Source organism: Colossoma macropomum, unplaced genomic scaffold, assembly GCF_904425465.1.
Source record: "Colossoma macropomum unplaced genomic scaffold, Colossoma_macropomum, whole genome shotgun sequence".
NCBI lineage: Eukaryota > Metazoa > Chordata > Actinopteri > Characiformes > Serrasalmidae > Colossoma > Colossoma macropomum.
Window position 1 is genome coordinate 12,418,556 of NW_023494804.1, and position 26,471 is coordinate 12,445,026.

General features: G+C 39.2%; 2 protein-coding genes across 3 annotated transcripts in view; both read left to right on the plus strand.

Annotated features, from left to right (window-relative positions):
* The window catches only part of grk3 (G protein-coupled receptor kinase 3), a 53,498-nt gene extending 44,060 nt beyond the window's left edge, over positions 1 to 9,438 (plus strand). The window contains exons 15-21 of the mRNA XM_036595472.1: positions 758 to 858; positions 2,228 to 2,294; positions 2,432 to 2,527; positions 3,957 to 4,119; positions 4,607 to 4,743; positions 7,644 to 7,757; positions 7,973 to 9,438. Coding sequence (XP_036451365.1) covers positions 758 to 858; positions 2,228 to 2,294; positions 2,432 to 2,527; positions 3,957 to 4,119; positions 4,607 to 4,743; positions 7,644 to 7,757; positions 7,973 to 8,134 — 840 coding nt within the window. The 3' untranslated portion in view covers positions 8,135 to 9,438. The remainder of the gene's footprint in view (positions 1 to 757; positions 859 to 2,227; positions 2,295 to 2,431; positions 2,528 to 3,956; positions 4,120 to 4,606; positions 4,744 to 7,643; positions 7,758 to 7,972) is intronic.
* A 4,085-nt stretch (positions 9,439 to 13,523) lies between these two features.
* The window catches only part of LOC118824322 (unconventional myosin-XVIIIb-like), a 66,750-nt gene continuing 53,802 nt past the window's right edge, over positions 13,524 to 26,471 (plus strand). The window contains exons 1-7 of one of the 2 annotated variants that reach the window (XM_036594383.1): positions 13,524 to 13,713; positions 17,180 to 17,331; positions 18,858 to 19,001; positions 20,655 to 21,092; positions 21,554 to 21,614; positions 22,194 to 22,306; positions 22,399 to 22,566. In XM_036594383.1, coding sequence (XP_036450276.1) covers positions 17,293 to 17,331; positions 18,858 to 19,001; positions 20,655 to 21,092; positions 21,554 to 21,614; positions 22,194 to 22,306; positions 22,399 to 22,566 — 963 coding nt within the window. In that variant the 5' untranslated portion in view covers positions 13,524 to 13,713; positions 17,180 to 17,292. The remainder of the gene's footprint in view (positions 13,714 to 17,179; positions 17,332 to 18,857; positions 19,002 to 20,654; positions 21,093 to 21,553; positions 21,615 to 22,193; positions 22,307 to 22,398; positions 22,567 to 26,471) is intronic. The other variant, XM_036594382.1, reaches the window with a different exon arrangement.

The following is a 26,471-nucleotide window of genomic DNA, read 5'->3' on the forward strand; positions in this document are numbered from 1 at the left end:
AAATGATTTTTCCCTAGCAGGCAAAAATACCTTTTGTTGGGGAAACCTCAAAACCACTGAGGTTGATTGCATAGATATCCTTGTTGCTCTGTGGTTCAGTAGCTTTGTTATCCTACACCAGTTAATCACTGTTTTTGGTTAAAATGTAAAGATGGAAGCTGTACCCAGAGGCTTTTTCAACTCCCACAAGGCTTGTCCCACTAGTGTTACAGATATGCTCTCATGTCGGAATTGAAACACTGGCACTGAACTGCAATATATTCCAAAGAGAATCTTCCATCCAAATTGCTGCCACATGCCAGAGCAGCATGGTTTCAAAACATCCATAAACAAGGTTTTGTGATAAGTCGTCTTGTAAAATTCACTGTTGTCTAGTTTTTCTTAACATTGGGCTTGACAAATAATCCCTAGCACTGTATATTAAAAAGGATGAGCAGTAGTCCAGGTTAGTACTCAATGTCAGAGCATCCTTAAGAAAGGAGCTTGCCAGGGTGCTGCAACTTGGCACCCTGTCTCCTCTAACCTTTACCAAACATGGTGACCTTGGAGGACACACAGGCCTGTTTAATGGTGCCCCCGTAACCATTGGTTGGGGGAAAAAAATAAGAAGTATTTCAAATTCCAGTACAGGATTCCTTATTAAAGAATGATAGTCACTGATTAAGAATTATAGTCAGTGATACTGACTGTAATGCTTAGCAGGTTTAGCCTTGGTGTAAAGGACTGGCACTACTTTTGTTCTTTTCTCTCCTTTTAGAATGTGGAGTTGCCAGATTCTTTTTCCCCTGAACTTAAGTCTCTGTTGGAAGGATTGTTACAAAGAGATGTGGCAAAGAGGTTGGGCTGCCAAGGTCGAGGGTAAGTTCGCCTGACCCCAGGCTGTTTTTGTTTGTTTGTTTTCCCCAAGATCACATCACATATTGATGATTAACTGTCTCAGAAGTAGTTTCATTCAATATTGTTGATAATTTTGACCATAAAAAAAAAAATTTAACAAGTGTTTCCGTTGCCAGTTTTTCAATTTTGTCAAATTTTGTCCAAAAGTCCAACATGACCCAAAGTGAGTTAATGACATAACCTGAAGATGGCAGCAATTCCTTTGTATTGTGCTTATGTGAGCAGATAGCAAAAGAAAAGAACAAGGCCTAGGACCATTTTCTTAAAATAAAGGATGAAGTACATATAATCACATAGCTAAGTCTGACCTAACTTTCAATGGAATAACATTGTTACCTTCAACCACCAGAAAGAAAACATGTCGAAGCAGCAAAACACTGAGTAAATGGACGCAACTGAAGTTAGTTTTCTATAATCTCCAGAATGTAACTGCTGCACCGTTTAAGGTGAAATGGAAAATTTTAATAAGAAACTGGGAAATAGAAAGCCAACTTCAGCCTTTTAGTAAACCGTAGCTTTCTCTCCATGCTGGTGATCTAACAAACTGAAGTACTCCTTTAGGACACGCAGTTCATCCCTGTTTGTAAGAAGTATTTAGCAGCTACTTTAAAGACTGTTGAAGATTTTGTGGCTCAGTCATGAAAACATTAGCTAATTAACTACACAGAACTGGGTGATTAGACTAAAATACAACTCATTTTGTAAACATGGTTTTCGCTTGGAAAAGTAGTAGTAATAATAGTAATAATAATAATAATAATAATAATATGCCACTTGTCCTGGAAACCTGTTCACACATAGCTTGTCTGGTGAACTAGCGTGTGAAAAAGTTAAGCCATTTAAATGATGTTGCAGCCAGAGCTATAACATTATATTGCTTAGTCATTGCTTACTGTAACTAAATTACGTGCAGCCTTTAATGAAGAGCCACATTTTTTTGTGGTGTTAATTTAGCAGGGAACAGTACCTTAGTTTGTCAGAACACTACCATTTTATTGTGACAGCTCTTCACACTTACAAGTCGGTTCATCGGTTATTAGTCAATTCGTTCACATGAATAATCAAACATAATGTTTGTTTTTGATACCTAGCATCCCTTGCATGGACCAAACATGGTTTTATTGTGCAGTCTTATACACAAAGTTGTGTTCAGCCAGAACTTGCTGGAAAGCCCTTGTATTTTATGGTGTGAATATACTTGAATGTAGGCAGTTATCACTCACTGAAGCACTGACACCTGGTGGTTAGAGGTGGTGCCTGGTGGGTCCCCCCCCCCCGTTCTTATTTCTTTCTTCCTCTGTCTTTTTCTTCTCATTTATGCACCCTGTAGGGCTCAAGAAGTGAAGGAACATCTGTTCTTCAAAGGAATCGACTGGCAGCAGGTTTATCTCCAGAAGGTAAAGCTACACGTCTACAGTGACTGATGGGGTTCATGTGTGTCTTGTATGCATTTATTTTTCCTGTTTGTCTTTTCTGAGCTGAAAAGCTCAGTGACCATATGCAAGTCCCACTCTGTTGTGTTGTTTGGTTGCAGTACTCTCCGCCGCTGATCCCTCCTCGGGGAGAAGTCAACGCTGCCGACGCCTTCGACATAGGCTCCTTTGATGAGGAGGACACCAAAGGCATAAAGGTAAAAAGCCTACACCAAAAAGTACTTCAAACCAGTGGCCCACTCAGTTTCTTTATGTATTAATGGCTGCCTCTTCACTCAGAACTGGACATAGCTACAGTTCAATAACCCTCCAAGCATGTGGCCTATTTGGTATGCCTTCGAGTGTCCACAAGAATGTTCTTTGCTCAGGGAGAGGGCCATAGAAAATGTCAGCTTTTGTTCTACACTTGCCTACGGTTAAACGAAAGTTTCAGGCATGCCCCTAAGAGCTCCAGCCAAGTCTGGATGGAACAAAAGTTAGTTTGTCGCACTTTGCGAGGGTGGCAGACATGCCTAGCAACACAGGACTGTTTATGGTTGATGATTGTATGACCAGAGGTGTGTGCTTTCTCTCTCTGTCTCTCTTTCTCAGTCTCTCTCTCTCTCCCTCTCCACATGCTTGTACACACACAAACATAGTATAGCCTGTCCTCTGCTGACCTCTGGCCCGTGTGTCTTTTTTCATCTCAGCTGTGCATTTGGTTTCCCGGACAGAGTAAGCGTCAGCCTTTTTAGCTGGCATGTGTATCCAGGTCACCTGACAGCTTTTTTCCTCATTCTCATTTAATTAGTGAAGTGTATGAAGCATCACCTCTATATAGTTCAAGAGACTTTGTCATTTCAGGTATGTGCAAGTACACAGTGAAACGAAACATCATTCCTCCAGGACCATGGTGCAACACAGGAACACAAGTGCAAAACAATACAATATACACAGGGCAGACAAGACAAATGCAATAAATACAAAAGCCTTACAATAAATACAAAAACAGAACACAGGCAGTACACGGTACTGAGAATATGCAGATTGTGCAAAGCAGGGCGTAACATACTGTGGCATATTAGCAGATAGCCTAGTCAATACAGTATATGGTTGATACAGTATTTGGTTGATACAGTATTCTAGCTTTTGAATGTCATCTGTTAACACTACAGAGCTCTAAACTGTGCAACTCAATTCCACCTTTTATTAGACAGCCAAGCTCAGTGCACACTTTTAAAAACATATCTATTAACATTTAATTAAAATTCTATATCTCTTTTGTATTTTTTTGTTTGATCTGTTATTGTCTTATATAATTTATAATATACTACTCGTAATTTCTTATATTACTGGTAAGCTTTATCACCTGTCTGTAAAGCACTTTGAGCTGCCACTAGTATGAAAAGTGCTCTATAGATAATGTTGTTGTTGTTGTTGTTGTTTTTACTACTGCTACTACTTCGCATTCCCCTTTGTTCTTTTCTTTACTGTTGTTTACTTTATTATTATTATTATTATTATTATTATTATTACTACTACTGCTGCTACTACTTCTCATTCCCCTTTGCTTTTTTCTTTACTCACACTTTCTTTCTCTTTTTCACTCTGTGGCATCTTCACCTTTGTCTGCTTCTGTCTTTTCAGCTACTGGACAGTGATCAGGAGCTATATAAGAACTTTCCTCTGGTAATCTCAGAGCGCTGGCAGCAAGAGGTGGCCGAGACGGTGTACGAGGCAGTGAACAGTGACACAGACAAGATTGAGGCACGCAAGCGAGCGAAGAACAAACAGCAGGGCCACGAGGAGGGTGAGGGTCTCACTAGCATGCAGACACACTCTCTTAAAGATTGAAAAGGAGGGGGAACACAAGCTGTATGTTCCCTACAGGAATCATTAATACATTAGGTAGCAGTTGCTGGTGGGAGGGAATAAGCATTAATTTTTCTATATCTTATTGTGAAAAACAGAAACAGGAAAAAAAAAACATTTTAAGGTACAAGCTAAGAGGATTGTGTACTTCTTGCTTTGGGGGAAAATGTGAAAATCACATGACTAGGACACATAGGACACATTAGCATGAATCCTTTTGAGAAGTATTTATTGAAAATGAGCTTGAATTGACCTTATGTGAGAACATCATTGTTTTACTTTAAGACCATCTTTTTTTGTTTTGTTTTGAAATTTTGTTTTTGTTTACTGTTTTTCAGGTTTTATGTCGGTGTAGATTTTTTTCCCCCTTTACAATGATAATAGGTGTTGGCAACTAACTAAGCCGTCATGTTGCTTTTGCTTAGATTATGCATTGGGCAAAGACTGCATCATGCACGGCTACATGCTGAAGCTAGGCAACCCTTTCCTGACTCAATGGCAGCGCCGATACTTCTATTTGTTCCCCAACCGTGTAGAATGGAGAGGAGAAGGCGAGTCTAGGGTAAGTCTGTGTGCCTTTCTGCACTATTCTGTCTGTGAAGGCATGACTGTGTACATGTCTCAGAGAGAGCTCTTAAATATTCGTTACCGATTTATCCTCACTCTGTAGGATCTTTGGATAAAAACTTTTAAAAAACATGGACTTAAGGTAAGTGCGTACTGTCTAATGCCTCCTCTCCCTTTCCGTTCTTCTGTATTTCATTACACTGCCTTGGTGCAAGTGGAGAGAATGATTGAAATGCAGGAGACGGGGCATCACAGTGCTGTAGAGATTAGCATATACCGGAAATGCTTTGGCCTGCATAGTTATTAACTGTGTTCCTGTAGTTATGCATTTTACCTCTGAAGACCTGTGGAAGTAGTCTTAAGCAGTTTAAAATCCCATGTTTACTTCTGCAATCCTGTCTTCTCTAGCAAACCCAGCATTTCCCATCCGGAGATGGGGCCCACTGAGCAGTCATTTACAGAGAAGTAGGTCACTGCAGGTTCCCAGGGGCCAGTGTTTTTCAGCAGTGATCTGTAACTAAGATAAAAAGTTGAGATTTCACCAGCTACCTGGATTTAGTTTCTCTCTAATCTTAAAGGGGGGACTTCCTTTTGAGCGTTTGTGTGTGCAGGGAGGAGAAGGGGGTTGGATAAGTCAGATTTTAGTGATTTCAGAAGAAATGAGTTGTGCAGGCTTGACTACTGTTCATCAGTATGGTTTTCACCATCTGTCAGAAAATTCCTCTTCTCATTTTGTGCTTTTGTATACATTTGTTCATTTCTGACCTTGTTTACAGTAGTCAGCATGCTTTTGAGAAAGTTAAATGGCATCTGAAACCTAATGTTTATGCCAAAGTGGAGGGCTGCTAGCCCTGCCCTTGGAGATCATTGATTATCCAACCTCTTCCCTCCACTAGCACATAGCAGATAAACTGTCAGAAGAGTGTTGGGATTAGAGTTGACACAGGTTATATGTTATTATTTCCTTTAAATTAAGCTTCTGGCCCTAATGCAAAAAGACCTGTGCATACATTTTTTTCCCCCCTGACTTGTGGCTTAAACAGTGACTCTAATGTCATACTTGCCAGTTTGTAAGTTTTGTATTGTAAGGTTAATTTCCCTACTTAAAATTTAGGACAACTCTCACACTTTGAAAATTGCACATTTTTCAGTTTGCAATTTTGATGCAAAACAATGAATCATTCAGCCCTATCAGACCCATTGTGTAAGGTTTTGTGTTAACAAGCATATTACTGACACTGCTTGTAGGAGTGTTTTTTTTGTTGTTTTTCTTTGTTTGTTTGGTTGTTTAAGATCAAATTATCATTCTGACATCCTGCTGCATCTCCCTGAAATCTAGATCTAATACTTTTGGTCATTAACACGTTGTATATCCATGTTTTCCTTTAACAGTGAGCAGGATGTATATGAACTGTGGTCTTTTTTTTCTCTGTAAAAGCTGATATGAGTTTGAGCTGCAGAAAGTAGTTACCTTTTACCATTTGCTTTTGATGGCAGACAAAAGAGAAAAACTCCCCACATTCTCACAGTGCACACACTTGGATCCAGAAATAGTATGTCATTATGCTTGTGTGAATGGAAGCTCCAGCATTTTTGTGATCACCTCCCTCTAGTGACTATATGTGTGAATTTTTCCTCTCTTCATACATTGAATGTGACCGTGCAAACAGTTCTAGAATTTTCCCTGTCCTGTGTGAGGGTGTAGTAAGTTTTCAGCCTATTGTAGTTTATTCATCAGTACGGTCTGAGTTTTAACCTGTTGCCTACATTTGCACTTCTTTCCACAAGGCAGTAGCCTGTTAAATGATGCTAATAAGCTAGCACTAATTGTGGTAACTTCTCAAGTTGTTTGACTTTGCCTAGTTATTTAGGAGGGTGGCTAATTTGGCGTTTTTTTTCTCTTCTATAGTATTTGTCAGTACAGTGACTATAGATAGATTTATTTATGGAAGCTTACATGTTCAGTATCCAGCATGTTCAGAATACATTTTGGGCAACTCTTATTCTGCCTAAGTGAGCAAACATCAATCTCTAGCACGTTAGAGCACATGAAATTAGGCAGCACCCTTCCATTTAATGAAAAGATACTGATCATGATGTGTTTTAAAACCATGTTATCGAGTTATATACCAATTATTTTGATGAATGACTAATCGGTTTTGCTGTATTATTTTGTCATTCATGTGGAAATTGGAAATAAATAGATTCAGTGCATCACTTTTTTTCAGGGTAATGTAGACCAACACAAGGATTTAAAAAAATATGCTTTGTCATCCAAAATAGTCAAATGTTTTAGTAGAAACAGCAAATTTGTTAAAACAATAAGCCTGTAGAATTTCTGGCAACACAAGTAATCACTATTAGGGTTGCATTGATACAGATACTGGTATCAATTGTCGGGCTGATACCATGTACTTTCGTACTCATACTCAAAAATTCACTATCAACATTCTTGTACCACCCGATTAGTGAGACTTAAGCCGAGTGTACGCTGCCACACTAATGAACAAATGACTGAAGTTGGCAGTGAAGGAGGCTCTGCTCACGCAAAGAAGTGTTAACTGACTGGCAGCCAGACACAAAGACACTGGTCACTTGAAACTGTTCGCCTTGACATATACCCGCCAGACTTCCACTGTCTCATTTACACGTAACTACTGCATAGGTTAAACAGTATGGTATCGATCTCTGTATTGGCGGGTACTAAAAACAAAACAAAAAAAAAAAGAATGTATACTTGTACTCATATTCAGTCTAAAAAATGGTATTGATGCATCCCTAGACAATAGATTAATGTGAATGTAAAGTCTGCATGAGTTTAGTGTAATGCAGTCTGCAATGACGAATTAGAAGTTTCTCTCAAAAGGGCTCACTAATTGGTCTCTCTCCCCACAGCAAAACCTTTTGACAATGGAGCAGATAGTGACTGTGGAGGAGACACAGATCAAGGACAAGAAATGCATCCTACTGAGGATCAAAGGAGGGAAGCAGTTTGTTCTGCAGTGTGAGGTAGGTTTGCTTCCCCCACTGTGCTCACTGCATCATTGTGTCCTCTTATCTTCAGTTCTTTCCTCTCATGTTGCCATGTTCTCAGTGTTATCTTGTAATATCAGGAGCAATAATCATACTGATGCTAGAGCATAAATTGGTTATCTGCAACTAAAGAAATGACTGACATTTTGTTGAGTGGTTGCTTGTCCTTTTTTCCCCCACTTGCCTCTCAGAGTGACCCAGAGTTTGTGCAGTGGAAAAAGGAGCTGAACGAGGCATTCACCGAAGCCCAGAAGCTGCTGCGCCGTGCTCCAAAAGTCATCGGCAAGGGCAGGGCCGGTGTGGTGGAACTTTCCAAACCACCGCTTACACATCGCAACAGCAATGGCCTGTGAACCACCACCACCACCCCCCCCATCATTCTCTATTCCTCCCTCGTACCCCCACCAACCCACCCACCCATAACCCACATATTCTCACAAACATCCACACACACACACACATGCACTATGTCACCTGTTCCTGTATCACAAAAGCCCCCCAATGTGCTCATTCAGGCATCTAAAGATGAAACTCCACCACTGGAGGTTTCTGCTGGACCATTTCCCAATCGTTGCTGTTCTGTTCTTCAGACGCACACATTTGCAACTTGACACGCTGGGGTGGTTACCACTCCAAGATAATGTTAAAGCACGATTGATGTCAGTGCTGATCTAGGAGTATATGTTGACTAGTATGAAGACTCAAGTGGGGCAGACTGAGACTTTCTGCCTTTTTTCCTGGACTTTTCTCCCCCGCTAAACCCCCACCCCCTCTTTTTGCGTCTGTGAAGCTCCTCATCCAAGGCTTCCCCCCCCCCAGGCATCAGCTGTCCTGCAGCCAGCCACACATGTACATAGACTGAAATGTGATGCTGTGGGGAGCTGAATCCTATGCCTTTTCCCTTTATTCCTTCTGCTGTGAATGTGTGGGCTGGACTTACCACTTTGGAGCTGTCTGTGTAAAGATGCAGATAGTAGATCCTTACATGCAAGATAGTGTGCAGGATGCTGTTGTAGGGCGGTATTGAGATCTCAGCAGTGCAGGCTGGTAGGACCTCTTTCTGTCTGCCTTAGGAAGTCACCTGAAGTTGAATGAAATTACAGCCTTGAAAATATGGAGATATAATCAAATGAAAGCATGTCTCACAAAATGGCTTTTAAGATGTCCCTTCTCTTGTCTTGTCATGGCCCTTTTTGGATTAGCCGAGGCCACCTTATTGATTGGTCCATTCGTTAAAGATATGCTGTCTGACCCATCCTGTCAATGTTGCTGACTCACAGTGTGACTTAATAGAACCCATCTTAGAGGTTTTGTGTTCTGCAAATGGACCACATAAATGGATGCTGATTAGTGGACTGTGGTGGTTAGGTCATTAGCCATCGCACTCCCTCCCTCCTCTCTGCAGTGTTGCACTCTTTCATGAGTTGAGAGTAAATAATGTGAGATTGACAGAGGATAATTTTTGGTATTCAGCTCCTGAGAGACCAAATTCAGTTATTGTGGCTGAGTGAGTGCTTGCATGCAGTACTGTGTGTGTGTGTGTGTGTGTGTGTGTGTGTGTGTGTGTGTGTGTTTGTTCATTCACAAGAAAAAGTTACTTAAAAGCAGGTGGCCCATGCAAGTGTCAGCAGGAAACATTCCCATTTTCTCTTCTTCACACCCCTTTACTGAAGTGCGAAAAGTGCCAACAGAAAAAGTACTTAAATAAACATTTTACTTGAGACCTGAGGATTCTTCACAACAAGCCTGCTCGACTCTGGGCTCAACTGCAGATATCAGAATGAAAATGGACTCCTCCAAGAATGGAGCAGAGTATAGCAGCAGGGGTGCAGGATCATGGCATGAGAGCACCAAAAAACTGCAGCTCCAGTTCTCTATTCAAAAGGACCTTCTCCAGGAATGGACTTTGAACAGTGGCACTGGTCTGATGGACAAAAGCATGGCGATTTTAAGTCGGGGACCACTTGAAAGAAATTGAGCAGCATAGTAGTCCTAACCTGACTGTACATAAGAACCTATCCTTTCTCTGTGCATCTACAGTATACTCTTCTTGAAAATGTTTGCATATATGGGGAATTGTCTGTCTGCCTGTCTGTGTTTCTGTCCCTTTGTCTCGGCTCGGAGGATAGTGGGGGTGGGTTTCGTTTGACCACTTTCAGTCAGTGTGCATACCTCAGGATGAGACAGATACATCAGTGTGGAAGACCAAAAGAAAGAATGGCTTATCTCATAGTGAGGTGCACTAGGCTTTTAATCTAGGTTTCCCCACTGAAATCTCTGAGAGACGCCCTGCATGTGTCGATCAGTGTTGGCATCATCCATCTGCAGGCAGACAGACTGTTAATCAAAGACAGAAGTGTGTTTGTGTGTCAGTGTCCTATGCCCTATGCCCAGTGAGGAAATTCACGCAGGCGTTTGAGAAGGTGAATGGATAGAGATGGTGGGGGGAAAAATAACTTTAAACCATTCGTTGTAATGCTTGATTTCAGTATAGTTTTAATTTTTATATTGTTTTGAATGTGACAAAATGCAGATTTCTATAGATTACTTATTTTTGAAGTATGTACTTTTTTTCTTTTGACTGGCTAATAATAAGCACAGCAAAAAGGCATAAAAAGGCAGTTTTGAATGCAATTTTAGTTTTCCTTTATCCCTCTTTTGTTTGTATATTTCAGGTTTCTCCATGCAGTAATGTTTTTTAAAGTGGTTCTTGTCCATGCATTTCGAACAGAAACTTTGATTTGCATGTGACCCTGGGTTTTGCTAAGAAATTGCAGGGTTTGGGATTTATCTGTTTTTGTAGCCTTTAAGTGTCGAGGAGGTGCCATCCTTAAGGAAGATATTTTACAGCCCTTCAAGGGGCTTATTTTGAAACCAAAATGGTTTGGATGTTTGAATTATCACTGCACTTTTTAACCACCGACTTCACAAGCTGACAAAAATGTGCCAAACAACTGTATTAGAAGATTGTCCTGAACCAATGAAATGCTCCTTTTATTGCATAGCCCTCACTGACCACAGTTCACCCTCTCCATTCCCTGCGTTTTAAGGCCAAAACTGGTACGTTTTTACGAGTGAAGTGTGTGTTGAGGAAGGGTACAAAATTGTGACCAAATTTAAGTGATCCAGCAGGCTGGGAGAGGCTCTGACAAGACAGTCTCTGACAGACTGAAAAGTAGCTAGCCTCCAAGCTACCAGCGATCACTGGTACCTATAGAAAAATTTACGTTAACTCACCCAGTTCTCAAAGACGGTGGCACCTCCACCAATCCCAAATATTCACATTTTATTCAGGGGTTTTATATTTTATTTTAATGGTAGGTTGTCATTCACTATTTTATTGTTTTGCTTCTTTTCAAATGCTTGTGTCTGTCCGTAGAGGTGAATTTGTCTGGCAAACACGGATATCAAAACGATTGACAAAATAAGTAACAGAGGACAGTAAACAGGAAAAAAACTAACGAAGTAAATATATGTGTATATGAAATGACAGATGAGTTAGGCTTATTTAAAAGAAACAACATAGAAACAAAAAAAAATGTCTTGGGATGGGATTGGGTTCGATGTGAGTTTCAAATATTTGTGGTGAAGAATCAGCTCAGATCTTGCACATAAGTTTAGATAGTGTACCTACGAGTTACAGATTATTATTTTTGTCTGTTTAATGCAGGATTCTCTTGCTCTCTTTCATATTTATTGTCAGGTTGGGGAGTTAGCCCCTCTGTGCTAAGAATCCATGTATCTGGGTTTCAATAGAGCACAGAGCTGTAGAAGATTCCGGTTTACAGTCACCAGAACATTTTTTCTTTTTATTTTTTTCTTTTTGTGCCGCAAATAAACGCAAATACTACTGTCTGGGGGTATTACAGTTAAGGTTGTTGTTGTTGTTGTTGTTGTTATTATTATAATTATTATTATTATTATTGATGAAGATACTCAATGAATGAATATTTTTTTCCTTCCCAGAGAAGCTAGGAACATGTGTTGGACTGCCCATTAAAAACAGTTCAGAAATAAAAGCCCCGTTTTCGTGTTGCCTTGTCTGTTGTCTTCATGCCTTTAATGCTTCAAAGATGTATGTTTATACACATTTTCCCCTGCTTGGCTACAGTTATATGCAGAGCTTTGTGTGCCCCTGGTGAAGTGTCAAACCACACGTTTTAGAATTTCTGGAAAAACACCATTTAAGTTTCCTGAAAAAGTTTTGTTAACTTATGTTCATTCGGATAATCGTTTTGCATCTGACTTTACACAAGATTCACTCCTCTTACTAAGAAATTTATCAAGACGCTTGTGTGCTGCTTTAACACAAATGCTGACAAATTAAGTGAGAGACAGGGCTGGTGTTGCTAGAGTGCGGTGTCATTGTGTGTCTGGGTGATTTAAACTGTGTACAATAAAAACAGGAACATCTTCCAACATGCTAAAAAGAATCAAAAGATTTAAGTCATGTAGGCATACGTAACAAAATGTTAATTCTTGCGATTGTCTTAATAAGCCATCACTTTTGTTGTTCTTGTTTGATTGCCTATAAAACACGATCACGTACAGTACTGCAAGAGTCCACCCCTTATTTATTTGATTTTCAGTCAAAATGGCTGTTAGGGACATGTTATTTATTTTTAAAGAGAGGCTTCTGAGGATATTAGACATTTCCAACATGGGGGGAAAAAAATTAAAAGAAACTATCTAAAAATTATTTTTAAAGATATAAACAACCTTATGACCATCCAAGACCTGGTATACCACCAAAACCCACCATTAGATAAACAATTAAAGCTTTTAACTTTGAGAAACAGAAGAAAATTAATCTCTTCTGTTGCTTATGACTGTAATGGAATGGCGATCTGTCCAGGGTGTTTCCTGCTCCACCTATCCCTGTGACCAACAAGGATAAGCGGCTTGGAAATGTGTGTGTGTGTGTGTGTGTTGCTTCTGATATGAAAAAGTCCACAGGTGTTTGTCTTTGCACTGTAGGAAGACAGCAGCACTCAAGTACAGATTTTCTAAAATAATAATGAGATGTGTGTGGAAAAATATAAAGATTGTAGTTTATAAAATGTAAAGAAACTGGCTGGTTTTCCAGGCCAGGGTTAAGCCTATGCCTGGATTGATAAGGTCAGTTTCCCAGACCCAAATTAAGCCTATGCGTGGTGATTCAGGATTGGTATTATTGATATGTGTGTTATAATTTGTATTATAACAAAAATAATACATATGCTACTATTTATTCTCTCTCTCTCTCTCTCTCTCTCTCCCCCTCCCTCTCCCTCTCCCTCTCCCTCCCTCCCTCCCTCCTCTTCTCCCCACCTCCTATTCGGTGTGAAGCTCCACCTCCACTGTGCTTCTCACAGCTGAGTGTGTCTGTCACAGAAACCAGCATGAGGCTCAGTTCTTTTTCTAGCTGCTGCACTGGGTTTGGGATATTGGTAGAATATGGTTTGATTGAAGGCTTCATATTCTGGGCAAAACCTCCTTAAATGTCTACAAATGTGGAGGACTCTGAGGTTGTAATTTCTAATAGTCCAGTTTAAAGTACAACAGAATGCACAAATCTCAGAAGAATGTCTATTGTTGTGGGCAGCAGATCAACAATTTTATTTGTAAAATCCCTTTTACCGTGCTCTTTTTGCTAGACCCAAAGTGTTTCCCAAACAGGGTAGTATTCCCCACCGTCCATGCTGTAGGATATTTATAGCGGGGTCTTGTGTTAACTCAGCTGCCTTGCTTATCTGTGTGTGTGTGTGTGTGTGTGTGTGTGTGCGCGCACTGATGGCTGGCTGTGGCACTCTATTTCAGACTAGCTGTGCCTCTCTCTGAGTGACGGTGAGACTGTGCTCCTTGCGCTTGGCCTCAGAAGTTTTCATAATTTCAGATTAAATAAAACTTCAATTGGACTTTTGTTTTACTCTTCAAAGGAAGCCATCACAAGGTATGTGTCTTGGTCTTCCATTTCAAGCTGAATCTGACTCGTTTCAATTTAGCAAGACTTTTTAAAGCGACCTTTCAAACTTATTTATAGTAGAGACAGGCTCAGGCGAATATCCAAGTCGTTTTCATCATGGCTGACCTGTAGCTTTCCTTGTCTAGATGTATGGTTTGAGCTTGACATTGGGCAGTATTCTCTGGGCCCTTATGTTAAGCATTGTCCTTGTGGCAACCAGGCTGATCATTTATAAGCCATAGGTGGAGCCATTTTGGAGCTCCACAGCTTTAGAGTTATTCCATATCTCAAAGCTGACTCAAGCTGAAATCTGAGAGCAGCACAACAGACTCAGTTTCCAGCTCTACTTTGCTTTGTTGTCCACTTTAATGTCACTGGTGACTGTATGGTTCCAGCAACAGCTCTGGATCTGGCTGAGAATTATCCCTCACCACTGTAATAAGATATCTGTAGACTCTCTTATACTGTACATTTAATATAAGACTAAATCGGTTTGCTCTTAAGTCATTAAAGAAATACTCCAGCTTTTTTCAATTCAATCTCTGTTTTCTCGATTAGTAGCATGTGGTTGATTGACATGGGCAGTCATTTCAATGCATGTCCTAGTACTTAGTAAAATAACGGAAAACCTGTTGACTCAAAACAAGTGTAGAACAGAAAGCCCTGGACCAGGTGCTGAGATTAGTTGAAAAACCCTTGTGCTGTTTGGGACTTAGAAGTCATCCAGGTAATAGTCCATAACTTCATGTTACAGTTCATCCTGTGCCAAAGTGACACAGATTTCTAAAATAAAACTCATGGCTCAGGCCTCTGTTGCAACTGTTTACTTAGGAAGCTGCATAAGTACCATAGCAATTATGCTGTCACCGGGTGGATATTTGTGTTCCATGTTCAATCCTGTATGAACCCTTCCTGTTTGTGCCCCATGGCTGACAGTATTAGTGAGAGGTTGCTTCCATCATGCAGTGGTATTGGTAAAATGATCTAAACAGGGTTATGATGGTAAACTTCACTGTTTATATAGATGTGACTTCATATGCTAAGTACACAATGTCCTTCTGGATGTGTTGATCATGTGCAGATGTCCAAAGATCTACTTGGCCATGCACTAAATTTCTGTAAATGTGTTGTTCATGTAAGCATGGAATGCAAAACAAGAACAAAACACCACACAGTCACTGGTATCCCAGAACATGATTCCGGTACCTGACTTCCATGCTGTTTGGCAACCATTCGAAAAGCACTCTGGCTTGTTTTCTATGAGAGAATTGAGGCCTTATATGAACATTTTATGACTGTAACGATTTATAAAAGCTACAATTTTTGATAATTATGGCCAACAATTTATTGTAATCAAAAATTAAACAGACTTAAGTAGTTAAATGGTGCTTCAGTGAATTACTGTGAATAGTCAGTACTCAACAGTGACATTTCATAAACTCAAACAGCAGAAGCTCACACAGTCTTAAATAACAAAAAAGTAGTGCAGGGGGTGGAAAATCTTATTGCTCTTTTACAGATCAGCAGATGTAAAATGATTTCTCCTAAGAAATAGTATTAAACAAAAAAAAAACATGAGATACTTCTGGCCTAGGTAAAAATAATTACAGCATTAGAACTTTGTCTCGGATGAGAAAAGCTGGGGTTCTTGTCTTTAGTTGTGAATGAACATAAGTGTTATTGTTTTGGCAAATCTTAGCACAGCATGTGACTTTATCAAGATCTCTACTGAAATTCAAGAGGAGATGTTTGATTACTGGGCCCTTTTGCTTAGGAGAAGTTTCAGAACCAGGAGACTTAAGCTGAAATCTTTGTCTTTCCATCTGATTTCAAGGAGAAACTACTGAGATATTAAGGAGATCTCTTTTTTTTTCCTATGGGTTAGCTCATCAGTTTTTCATGGAAGATATTTCTTGTCTTATGTTACCCTTTTGCTGTGTTCTCTGATGGAGTTTTGTGTCCAAATTTACGAGTTCGGCCTGTATTGCTATAAGAGAAGTGAGAAGGCGTTTGAGGTGATTGTCGCCTAGGCAGTCTCTGTACACTGGAGCTGTGGAACTGAGGACTGGAATCCAGCACAATTTGATGGTTTTCCTGCTTTAATATACCAGCTAAACCTGGCTATAAACTGAACAGTTAAGACAAGTGACTGAGAAGTGTTTTTGAGCAAGAAAATCACCAAGGTGTGTTGTACTCTGGCTCTCCAGGACAGAAATTCTCCACCACCGCTACAAAAGCCAGCATATACGCATTCTCACAAGTGAGTGGGTTTCCTAACAACAAATATATTGTTATAATACAAAGCAAACTATTAAATATTTTTTGCTATACTGTAACTATACATCAGCTGACATTATCGGTCGAGCCATACAAAGAATACCTTATGTTATCGATACCATTACAACCACTGGAATGTATCCTGAAACCTATTCAGGCATTGCTGCTTCTTTTTCAGCTGAGCTGTTCTTATGTTACATATTGGCCAGCGTTCCAACACAGTCTTAGAACCTAGAAACATTCATCAGGGGATGTGTTTTGTAAGGCCTTGCATCACCTGAAAATACGATGGCACTGCTGTGCAGAATGGCAAGACATGAACATTCAATCCATAAGCAAAGTTGCATAACAGGTCTGAAATGAACTGGAGAAGCCACTTGTTTCACAACCTGCCCAGAAATCAAGGAAGGCTCAGAAACAAGAAAGTTTGAATGGTTTAGAATAGTCACTGTCAATTATTTAGTGATTCCCACAGGCCTGAAATAAACCATAGCTCCATCAGGGGATTGGGAAGGTTATTGAATATATGGATATCCAAACTTATTATAGTGTTTGTTTGCTTATTCAGGTATTTGAATAAGGTATGATTTTTGTTTTTACATGTGTGTCAGCAGGTGAAAAATAGTGATGCTTTGCATCAGTGACATTATGTGCCATTGCTTATTCACAGAAATAAAAAATACCTACTCTTAGGATTTTGTTAAAATGGGATTAAACTGAAATTGGATATTGTTAAAATAGGCAGAACTTGGCTGGGACAAGTATAGTATAGTCTATGTGCGGAAAATATTGATATTAGTATTTCAGAGATTTATTGAATTTAAATAAAGACTACATAATAAAAATGGACTAAACAGTATCAAACCATTCACAGCCTTTCAAAGATCCCAAAAATACTGTAACAGAAAAAGATAAACAAAGTAACATTAAAAAAATATATTAACAACATAATATGTGGCAAAAAAACATCTAAATATAAAAAAATATATTAAATATAAAAAAACATATAAACAGATATGTCCATCAGGCTCTGTTTCTTACTGTAAGTTTAACTGATAATCGGTTAATCATGAAAGCCCTGGTTTGATTTTCTCTTTCATTCCAGTGCTTTTTTTCATTCCCATTCCCTCTGTCTGTCTGTGTGTCTATCTGTATCTCATTCTCTCTCCACCGGCAGGTCCACAGTGTCACTGTTTCAGTTTTGTTACTCCTCTTCTTCATCGCACCCAACCAGCACACCTGGCTGAACTGTGTGTGTGTGGCCCTGCACCCCCCGCCAACCTGTCCAACATGGCGCTGTCCTCACGCTTAAAACTTTGGGAGCAGAAGGAAGGTGTCGCATGTAGCTTGCATGTGCTGCTACACGGTGCCTTGAGACTTAGCATGACAAATATCACTGATGATGTCTGGAGTATACGTCTAACCTCTGTATCTGATGAACAAATGTTAAGATGCCAAAGGCAAAAAAAGAAACATCATAATGTGCAGCAGAGCAAAAAAAAAAACAAAACTAAAAGTTCAATCTGATTGTAAATACAGGATGCCAGTACACTGTACATATGTTTGTTTCACTGGCATATTATCTGTCTGTTCTAAGAGAACTTTCACATAGACTTTGAACTTTGGCTCAAAAGAAGTTAGATTTAGTAATATTCAGCAATTTAAATTAAGAATGGCAATATGACAAAAATGTAAGATTGTGATACCCAGAGACATTTTCATATGTGATGTGATCATCAAATGATCATCACTTTTAGTTTTTCTTAAGAAAAGCAAAGAAAGAACCAGTAGAAAAATCCAATGAAAATTAAGTAAAGTATTCTGTGTGCCGCAAATATCTAAGCATTGGTCCTGTCTTTGGGAAACCACGAGTCAATCTCCAGTGATGCCACAGCCATCCATGGCTTGGAATCCAAAAAGAGCATTATTGACCTTGCTCTCTCTGGGTGGGAAGATTAGCCCTCTCTCTCCTCCCCATCACTCACTCAGTGCAATGATATCCAGTGTGAGCGTCTGTTAGCTGGCAGAATTAGCAGTTAGCATTCTCCTCCAGTGCACTGAGCTGTTGTATAAAAAAGGGGTGTTGACTTGAAGGAAGCATGTGCTAGCCTTCATCCTCCCAGCTTGGTAGCATCATGTGATGAGGGGACATTGCTAGTTAATTGGTAGAACTGGCAATGATTAAACTGAGTAAAAATAAAACATTTAAATAAACTAAATAAAACTATAAATGGCTGACATCTAATCAGCTACTTCTTACTGAGCTGTTTATGTTGTTACTACACACACTTTTTCAGTGTTTTAGAAGTAGGCTACTGACAATACCAATAATATATGGTCATGTTGCCCACCTCTAATTTAAATCACTGAACTGAAACGATGAAAATTCTAAAAGGCTCTCAGTGCTCTAGGTAATTTCTAGGTTAGCCCACAACAATGAGCATGGCAGACTGCACTGCATCCTCTGGCTCCTCTTCAACAGAAAAACTTATTTGAAACTCTTTAACAGGCCTGCTGCCCTCCCTTCCATTAGGGGAACTCATACACATCTAGTATTAGATGATAACACCTTAGCAGGGGCCTGATATCATTTGATATGTCCTTAATAGAACACCAAGGAAACCCAGTGGCATGCACACCCAAGGCAAGAAAACATGTTTAGAAGCATGCATAGTATTTTGGTACTCAGCATGTCAGATGTAGAAGAACAAGTCTAAATTTCGCATTCTGTGGCATGCTTGAGTGCACTACAGTGCCATGTTTTCATGCAAGCAATTGTGTATGTCAGTCAGGGGTAATGTTTTGTGTATGAGTTGCCTTTGACTGGAGCTCCTTTGATTCCTGACCGTGTGCAGATCAAGGAGGAGAAGAAGCCAGCAGCTGCCACTCAACCTCCCCCTCCCCTTTCTGTAGTACCTGGAGGATTCCTCAAGCAGCTGGTGAGAGAAACAGAGAAGGAGACACGTCAGAAAGAACCGGAGCTCAAGGAAGAGAAAGCGGTGAGAAGCTGAACAGCATATTCTCACTTTGACAATTTTCTGTCAGAGCTTAATCTGTGCCAGAGCAAGGCAGATCTACTTCCAGCACATCCCAGATTTGATGCCTATTTTGGTGGAAACCACACCTTACTCATATATGAAATAAATGTTTGCAAAAAACTAGTTATATAAAGTATGTAAACATGATATTTTCTACAATTAATTTCTTATATTCCCATACCTATATTGCAAATACACTGAGGGCTTTATGTGAGCTCAATACTCCTCATAACTACATAACATTCAGGATTGTCGGAAAAATCAAAGGCCAACCTTTGTTTATTTAATTTCCAGTCAAAACAGCCATTAATTAAAAATAATTCACTTGCATAAGGAAGAGGAAAGTCAAAGAAAAATAAGTGGAAAACAGTGGAGGTTTCAAAACTGGAGTTAAAGATATAGAGAAATCAACCATGCAAGACCTGGTAGATCACCAAAACTGTCACCATCAGAGAGACACTGTGAGAAGACAACTAAAGTTAAAGCTCGGGGTCCGAAAGGATGTGTGGCTGTCGAGAAGCTGTTAAGACACTTCTCAGAACAATGAACTGACCAACCTGGAGTCCAGACCTCAATCTTATTGAATGTGTTTATGATTGCTTGGATTGTGGGAAGGAGGAAATGCAACCAACGTCTAAGACTGAACTTTGGAGGGGTGGAAAATAGCTCTTGAAAAATAGCCTCCAAGTCTCCAGAATAGAACAGAAGCTGTAATGCATGCAAAAGCAGGGAACAACAAATTCTGAAAAAAATATCACATTTACTTTCTGAGGGTTTTGTGTAGTTTTCTTTTCAATTTTAAACATTTCTTCTTTATTTTAAATATCTGCTATTTTCTCTTTTGTTGAAAAATAATTAACCTGTACTGTACTGGAAATTAAATTAATGAAGGGTCTCTGAAAGTCTCTAACTTTTGCCCAGACCTAGTTTCATAGTAGTTATTAAATCATTTACAGTAGTTACTGAATAAAAAGCCTGTAGTTTAAATATCACGTCTGTACTTATTAGCCTGTACATGAGCGGTGGATCATTAGATTTCGTTATTGCCATGGGGAAGATTCCTGATGGCTGTTCGCTTTATTTGCGTAATGTAGATTGGGTATTTTAATGAGAAAGCACTGACTGAAAACAAAAAAAAAGAAAATTGTGACTTCTGCCAAACCGGTGAGGCTGAGAGAGGCAGTGCTGCGCTACAGAATGTTATATAACAACTAACATAGTAGATTCATTTTTTTTTTTTTTTCTGGAAGAATGTCCCTTTTAAAGTTTTATTTTCTAGCAACAAGATGAACATCAGATTTCAAATAGCTAGCAAAATTACATCTCAACCTATTTAACCTATTTATATTGCCAATATTGACCTAATTACAAAAATGTTTTAGTTCAGGCCCACATAATTGGGAAACCTGCACCTAAGCTGCATGTCCAACACAACTTTTTAACACACACTTTTCATTATGTTTTGCATGCTCCCCCTGCCACGCATCCCCTGTTCACATCAACCTGCCAGATCTGTTTTCCGGAACATCATAATTCATAAATTCAGCACTATTTTGTGGTGGTTGTCTTGGATGTGTTTCTTATTGGTGTGCCCATTTTTAACTACCCCTACAGCCTAGTAAACTGAGTGAAACCCTGGTGCAACAGTTTCTGCTTCCAGACCAGACCCCGCCCATTCTTGAGGCAGAGATGGCCCTTCGAGCCGAGCAGTTGGTCAATGGGGAACGTGGCCGCCACTCAGCAATGACTGAGAGAAAAACCTCCTCCCCAAGGAGGATACTAACTCCGGACACAAAGGGCCAGAAAGGTGACTCCCAAGCCAGCAGTCTGGAGGTCAGTGACCAGAAACAGGAGCCACTCTCAGACACACAGAGTGGTTCTAGCCTTGCGAAGTCTTCAGAGGCACCAGCAGAGAAAGAGAAGCCAAAAGAGCATTTGAAGACTCAACAGGAGGTGAAAACAGTCAGGGAAGAGGAGGTCAAAGACGTGAGGCAGGAGCCAGAAGGACAGCTCACTGATAAGACTGTAACAGAGGAGCCAAAGAAACCTGTGGTAAGTTATGTCAAGATCACAGAAGTTCTCTGTGTTCATTCTCACAGTAAATCTTTGCAATCAACCAGCGGTACCCAACCGTGATCTAAGAATGCCTTGCATATTATGTAGTTTTCTGTACACTAGCACACTTGATCCAACTGATCAGATAATAACGAGACCTTCCTGAGTTAAAGTGGGTGTTGTTTGATTGAGAGGCCATGTAAAATCTCCAAGAATTGATGGGCTTATATGAGCCTATACAAAGACCAAACCAAAGCACACAAGAGTACATATGCCTTCAGGTTATCTTGCAGCTTGCTCCAGCTTGTATCTTCTTGACAGCCTCATTAATTGTCTTTAAAAATGTAATGTTATCTCATCTCATTTCATCTCATCTCTTCTCTCTCTCTCTCTCTCTCTCTCTCTCTCTCTCTCTCTCTTTCTCTCTTTCTATCTATCTATCTTGCTTACACACACAGAGAGATGTATGGTATGAAGCTGGTACTGTGTGGTACACCCATAAAAATGGCTTCACCCTTGGTAAGTACATACAGTATGCACATCTATCACATCCAAACACTTGTATTACACATCAGTGGAGCTAATTTCTGGTATTCTCTCAGTTGCAATTGCAACGTTTAGCACATTTTGTGCAGATGGACCCACATAACCTTAATGCTACATGTTGCAGAATTTGCAGCTGAGTTGCATATCTGAATGAAGTATTAGCAAGCATTATCAACCTTAAAAGGGCTAGCACATAGCACAAGACTAGATGACAATGTTTTGACCACTACAAAAAGAAAGGGCAGCCAGGATGTACAGTTCTATTCAAAAGTGAGAAGCCACCCTTCATTTATTTGATTTCCAGCCTAATCAGCCATTATGTACATATTTCTTGGTTTTCAGCGTTAAAAATAAAAGAAGGAAACATATATTTAAAAGAAAATTAAACAGAAACAACAACCAAATATAATATCGAGTTTTTAGCATTTCCAGCGTTTGCCTTTGGTGCAGCTTCTCTTGTTTTCAGGAGACTTAGTTTTAGTTTTAGTCATTAAAATCTGCAAGGATATTTTTCCATATATATTTTTATATTCTGAACATATTTCCGTTCAGCCACTCAGCTGAAGCCAGATGAAGGCACGCCTGAACTCCCTGACGGGAAAGTGAGGGTTCGACTCCACACAGATGGTTCTGTTCATGACATCACACAGTATGAAATTGAAAAGGTGAGCATCTTCAACAAAATAAACAATACAGTAAACCTATGATACATCCTCCAAACTGTTAGCACTGATATCTGCTGGTTTGTTGTCCCCAGATAAACTCATCAGAGTTGGACCTGTGTGAAGATTTGAGTGAGTTGGTGAGTGTGAATGAGTCAAGTCTGCTGCACACGCTGACCACCCGAGCCAAAGCCCACCTGCCCTTCACACATGCTGGGCCAAACCTACTGGCCCTCTGGCCTCCTTTGCCGCTGCCTGGCAAGGTATGACTTTTGCACCCAAATGGGTGGCTTATTTTTATTTGATGCCTATAGCTGGATGTTCTTACTCAATCAATCAATCAATCAATCAATCAATCAGTCAATCAACCTTTATTTAATCTCGGAGAACATTTAGGGTGACCCTCATTTACAATGTTGCCGAGTTGATACAGAACAAGTGTTTGATAATGTGTAAGAACATATCAAATAATAAAAGTAAATTTAATACATAAAAAAAGACTCAAATCAGGTAAGTGTTAAAAAAAAGAAACATTAATAATAAAAAATACATAAAAATGCGATAAAAAATATAACAGTAATTAAAACGTAGCTAAAATGTAAATGTTAATAAAATTAAATCAAAATAAAATAAAAGGAGAATAAGATCAAAAAGTAAACAAAAAATTTATTAAAATGACTAAAACAATAATAAAGTAATCATAATCGTAATAATTAAAATAAGAATAAGAATATAAATAATAATAAATAAATAAACAAATGAATAAATAATAAAATAATGAAAATAAGATAATGGTAAAAAATCAGGTAAAACAGTTGCAGGCAGAGTGGAGGTGGTTAGAGAGTAAAAGTTTAAAATAATCGAGTGACACCAGCGAGCTGAGCTTTAGCGTTTCCTGTAGTGGGTGCACTGGTGCACTGTAACAAAAGGAGATTTTACCAGTTCAGTAAAAACTCTCAGTACCTGGCATTATGATCCAACCACTGGAGCAAGTCTGATAAATACCATTATTTACAGACATCATTGAAGTAATATATTTTGGAAAATGGCTGGAGAGTGTTTTATAAACAAAAATAAACTGTGTTTCCTGCGTGCTGCTAGTGAGGGCCATCCAACTTTTTCATACAGTCTGCAGTGATGAGTGATAAGGTTCTCCAGTAATGAACCTTAGTGCAGAGTGGTAGACTAAGTCCAGTGATTTGAGGGAACTGGCAGATGCATGTTTGTAAATTACATCACCATAGTCCATGATAGATGGCAAGGTTGCCTCAACAGTTCTTTTTCTTGCATACATGGGGAAACAGGATTTATTTCTATATAGATAACCAAGCTTCTGTCTACATTTGCAAACCAATTTTTTAATATGGGATTTAAAAGTAAGTTTATCATCCAGCTATATGCCAAGGTATTTATACTCCATGACTATTTTGATGTTGGATCCCGTCGGGGTAGTGATATTTACAGAATTAAAATCAGTATTAGTAGATCTGGAAAACAGCATGAACTTAGTTTTTTTAGCATTTAAAACCAGTTTGTGTTTACATGAGCATTGTAGTTTTCTTATTGCAGCATCAACAGAGTCAGCTGAACAGTATAAAACCGTGTCATCTGCATGCAGGTGTACTTTGCAGTCCGAGGCAGAGGCAGCAATTAATTAATATATATATATTAAATAAAACTGGGCCCAAAATTGAACTTTGTGGTACTCCTTTGGATATAGTCAAAAAATCAGATTTGTAATTACTCAGTGCTATGCATTGTTGTTTGTCCAAAAGGTAATTTTGTGCCCATTTTTGTGCATTTGTATCAAAGCCAATCTTTTGTAAGTTCTTTAAAAGAAGAGTGTGATCAACTGTTTCAAAAGCTTTTGATAAATCATTAAAAATGGCAGCACAATGCTTCTTCCTGTCTATGGCCATATAGAGATCATTTAAAACCAGTAGCAGAGATGGTGCTGTGTCTTTGTCACGGATCCCCCGTTCTGTCCATCTGAGTGTGTCTGTTTCTTCCCCTCAATGGTAGCTATGTGCCTTTTGTTTTCTTGTGCCATGTGCTTTTGTTGTTCTGTGTCTCCTCCCTGGTCCTGCCCCCTTGTTATCTGTTCCACCTGTCTGAGCTCCGCCCCTCATTAGTCCCAGGTGTTTCTCGTTTCCTCTCTGTGTATTTATACCCCTGTGTTTGTTCAGTCTCTGGCTTGCATTGTGGATGTATTTGTGGATGGCCTCTTGGCCTCTTGGCCTCTTTCATCTTTCATCTTTCATCTTATAGTTTGGTTTTGTTTTTGTCATGGACTTGTCTTTTCTTCAAACCTCTGTTACTCTGGACTCTAATTTCAATAAAAGCAACTCGCATTTGCATCCCGCCTTCTTGCCTCCACTGTTACAGTCATTCTCTAAAGCCAGACTGATAATTAAACAGGACAGAATTTTCGTGTACAAATTATTTAAGTTGACTATTTACTAGAAGTTCTAAAATTTTAGCTAAACAAGACAATTTTCAGATTGGTCTGTAGTTATTTACATCTGCCGCCTCACTTCATTTATGCAGTGGAGTTACATGAGCTATTTTCCAGATCCTGGGAATTCTGCATGATAAAACAGAGAGATTAAAAATTTATGTTATGTATTATAAAATAATTGGGGCTGCTAGATGCAGAAAGTAAAGTTCCAGCCCATCTTCACCTGTAGTTTTTCGTGGATTAATAGTAGTAAGAGATTTAGCTACTATGATTGGAGAGAAGGGCTGGAGTGTGAAGAGACCATGGCTCTGGGTAACAATAGAGTTGATATCAGTTTGACCTAACAGCAGATTTGAGTAAGTATTTTCAAAAATGTGACCAGCTACAGCAAAATGTGTGTAAAAGCTCTGCAGATTTCTTTCTGATCAGATATCAGCTTGTCATCAGCTATAACACTGGTTGGAAGGGTAGAGTAATTGTTTTTAAGGGATTTTACAGTTTTCCAAAAGTTTTGAGTGTTTGTAGAGCTGGTAATCAGGCTGAGATAATAATCTGATTTGACCTTTCTAACTGCAGAGGTACATTTATTTCTCAGTTGTCTGAACGTAAGCCAGTGGTCTCTCTCCCCCGTGCGTCTGGCAATGGACCAAGCTTTATTTCTGTCTTTAAACAATTAGGAAACTTCACTAGTAAACCAGGGACTTGATCTGTCTCTTATCCTTTTTTGTTGTGGGGGGCATGTTTGTTTACCACCGTTAGAAATGATTGGCTAAAGTGGTTTAGTGCCAAGTCAACATCTGGAATTTTTAGTGTAAGGCGGATTTCATTCATTGCTAAGTTAGATAGAAAAGCTCGTTCATTAAAATGTTTAAAATTTCTTCTAACCACTATCCGAGAGCCTCTTTTGTTCTTGTAACTGTTTCTAATGCATCCAATGGGGCAGTGGTCACTAATGCCTAGATCAAAGACTGCTAAGGCAGTAATTCGCTCCATTGGATAGAATTAAGTCTAGCAGGGTAGATTTGGTGGGATCCTTCAGATTTGGGCGTGTTGATTCCATGACTAATTGTGTGAGGATAAGATTTCCACATATTTCCTTTAAGTAATCAGATGCATTAGAAAGCCAGTTAAGATTAAAATCCCATAGGACCAGCATTTCAGAAGCAGTATATTGTGATGAAAGAGTGGCTATTTCATCAAGTACATAAGACAGAGCAGAGAGAGACCTGTATATCCCAACTAAAATAAAAGAGTTATTTTTCCCAAGGGACACTCAAAAAGTACTTGTCCATCAAAAGCTTATTTCTGCTGATGATTGCAAAAATTAGAATTCACACTTATAAGTAAGATCAAGATTGTATTACACTGCTTTAATGAGGCTATAAAAAAACAATGGAGAGATGTTTGGTAGTTTTATCATGCAGATTGGAAACATGATTACCACTTCACTGTGAACTTGAAATGCTGTCAACACACCAATTTTTAAGTTTAAAAACTTCCTAACAAGCAAATTCAAAGACGTTTGTTATACATTCCAAGCAAACAAATGCATTAGAGAATATTCTTCAGACTTCAGTTTTGCCTTATTGTTACTCTAAAGCAGTGGCCATCAACCCTGCTTTTGTAGATCAACCTTCCTAAGGATTCTACTTCCAAACCCAATCTACCACACCTGTTCTAGCTAATAAACTTCTTCAGAAGTCCATGTTT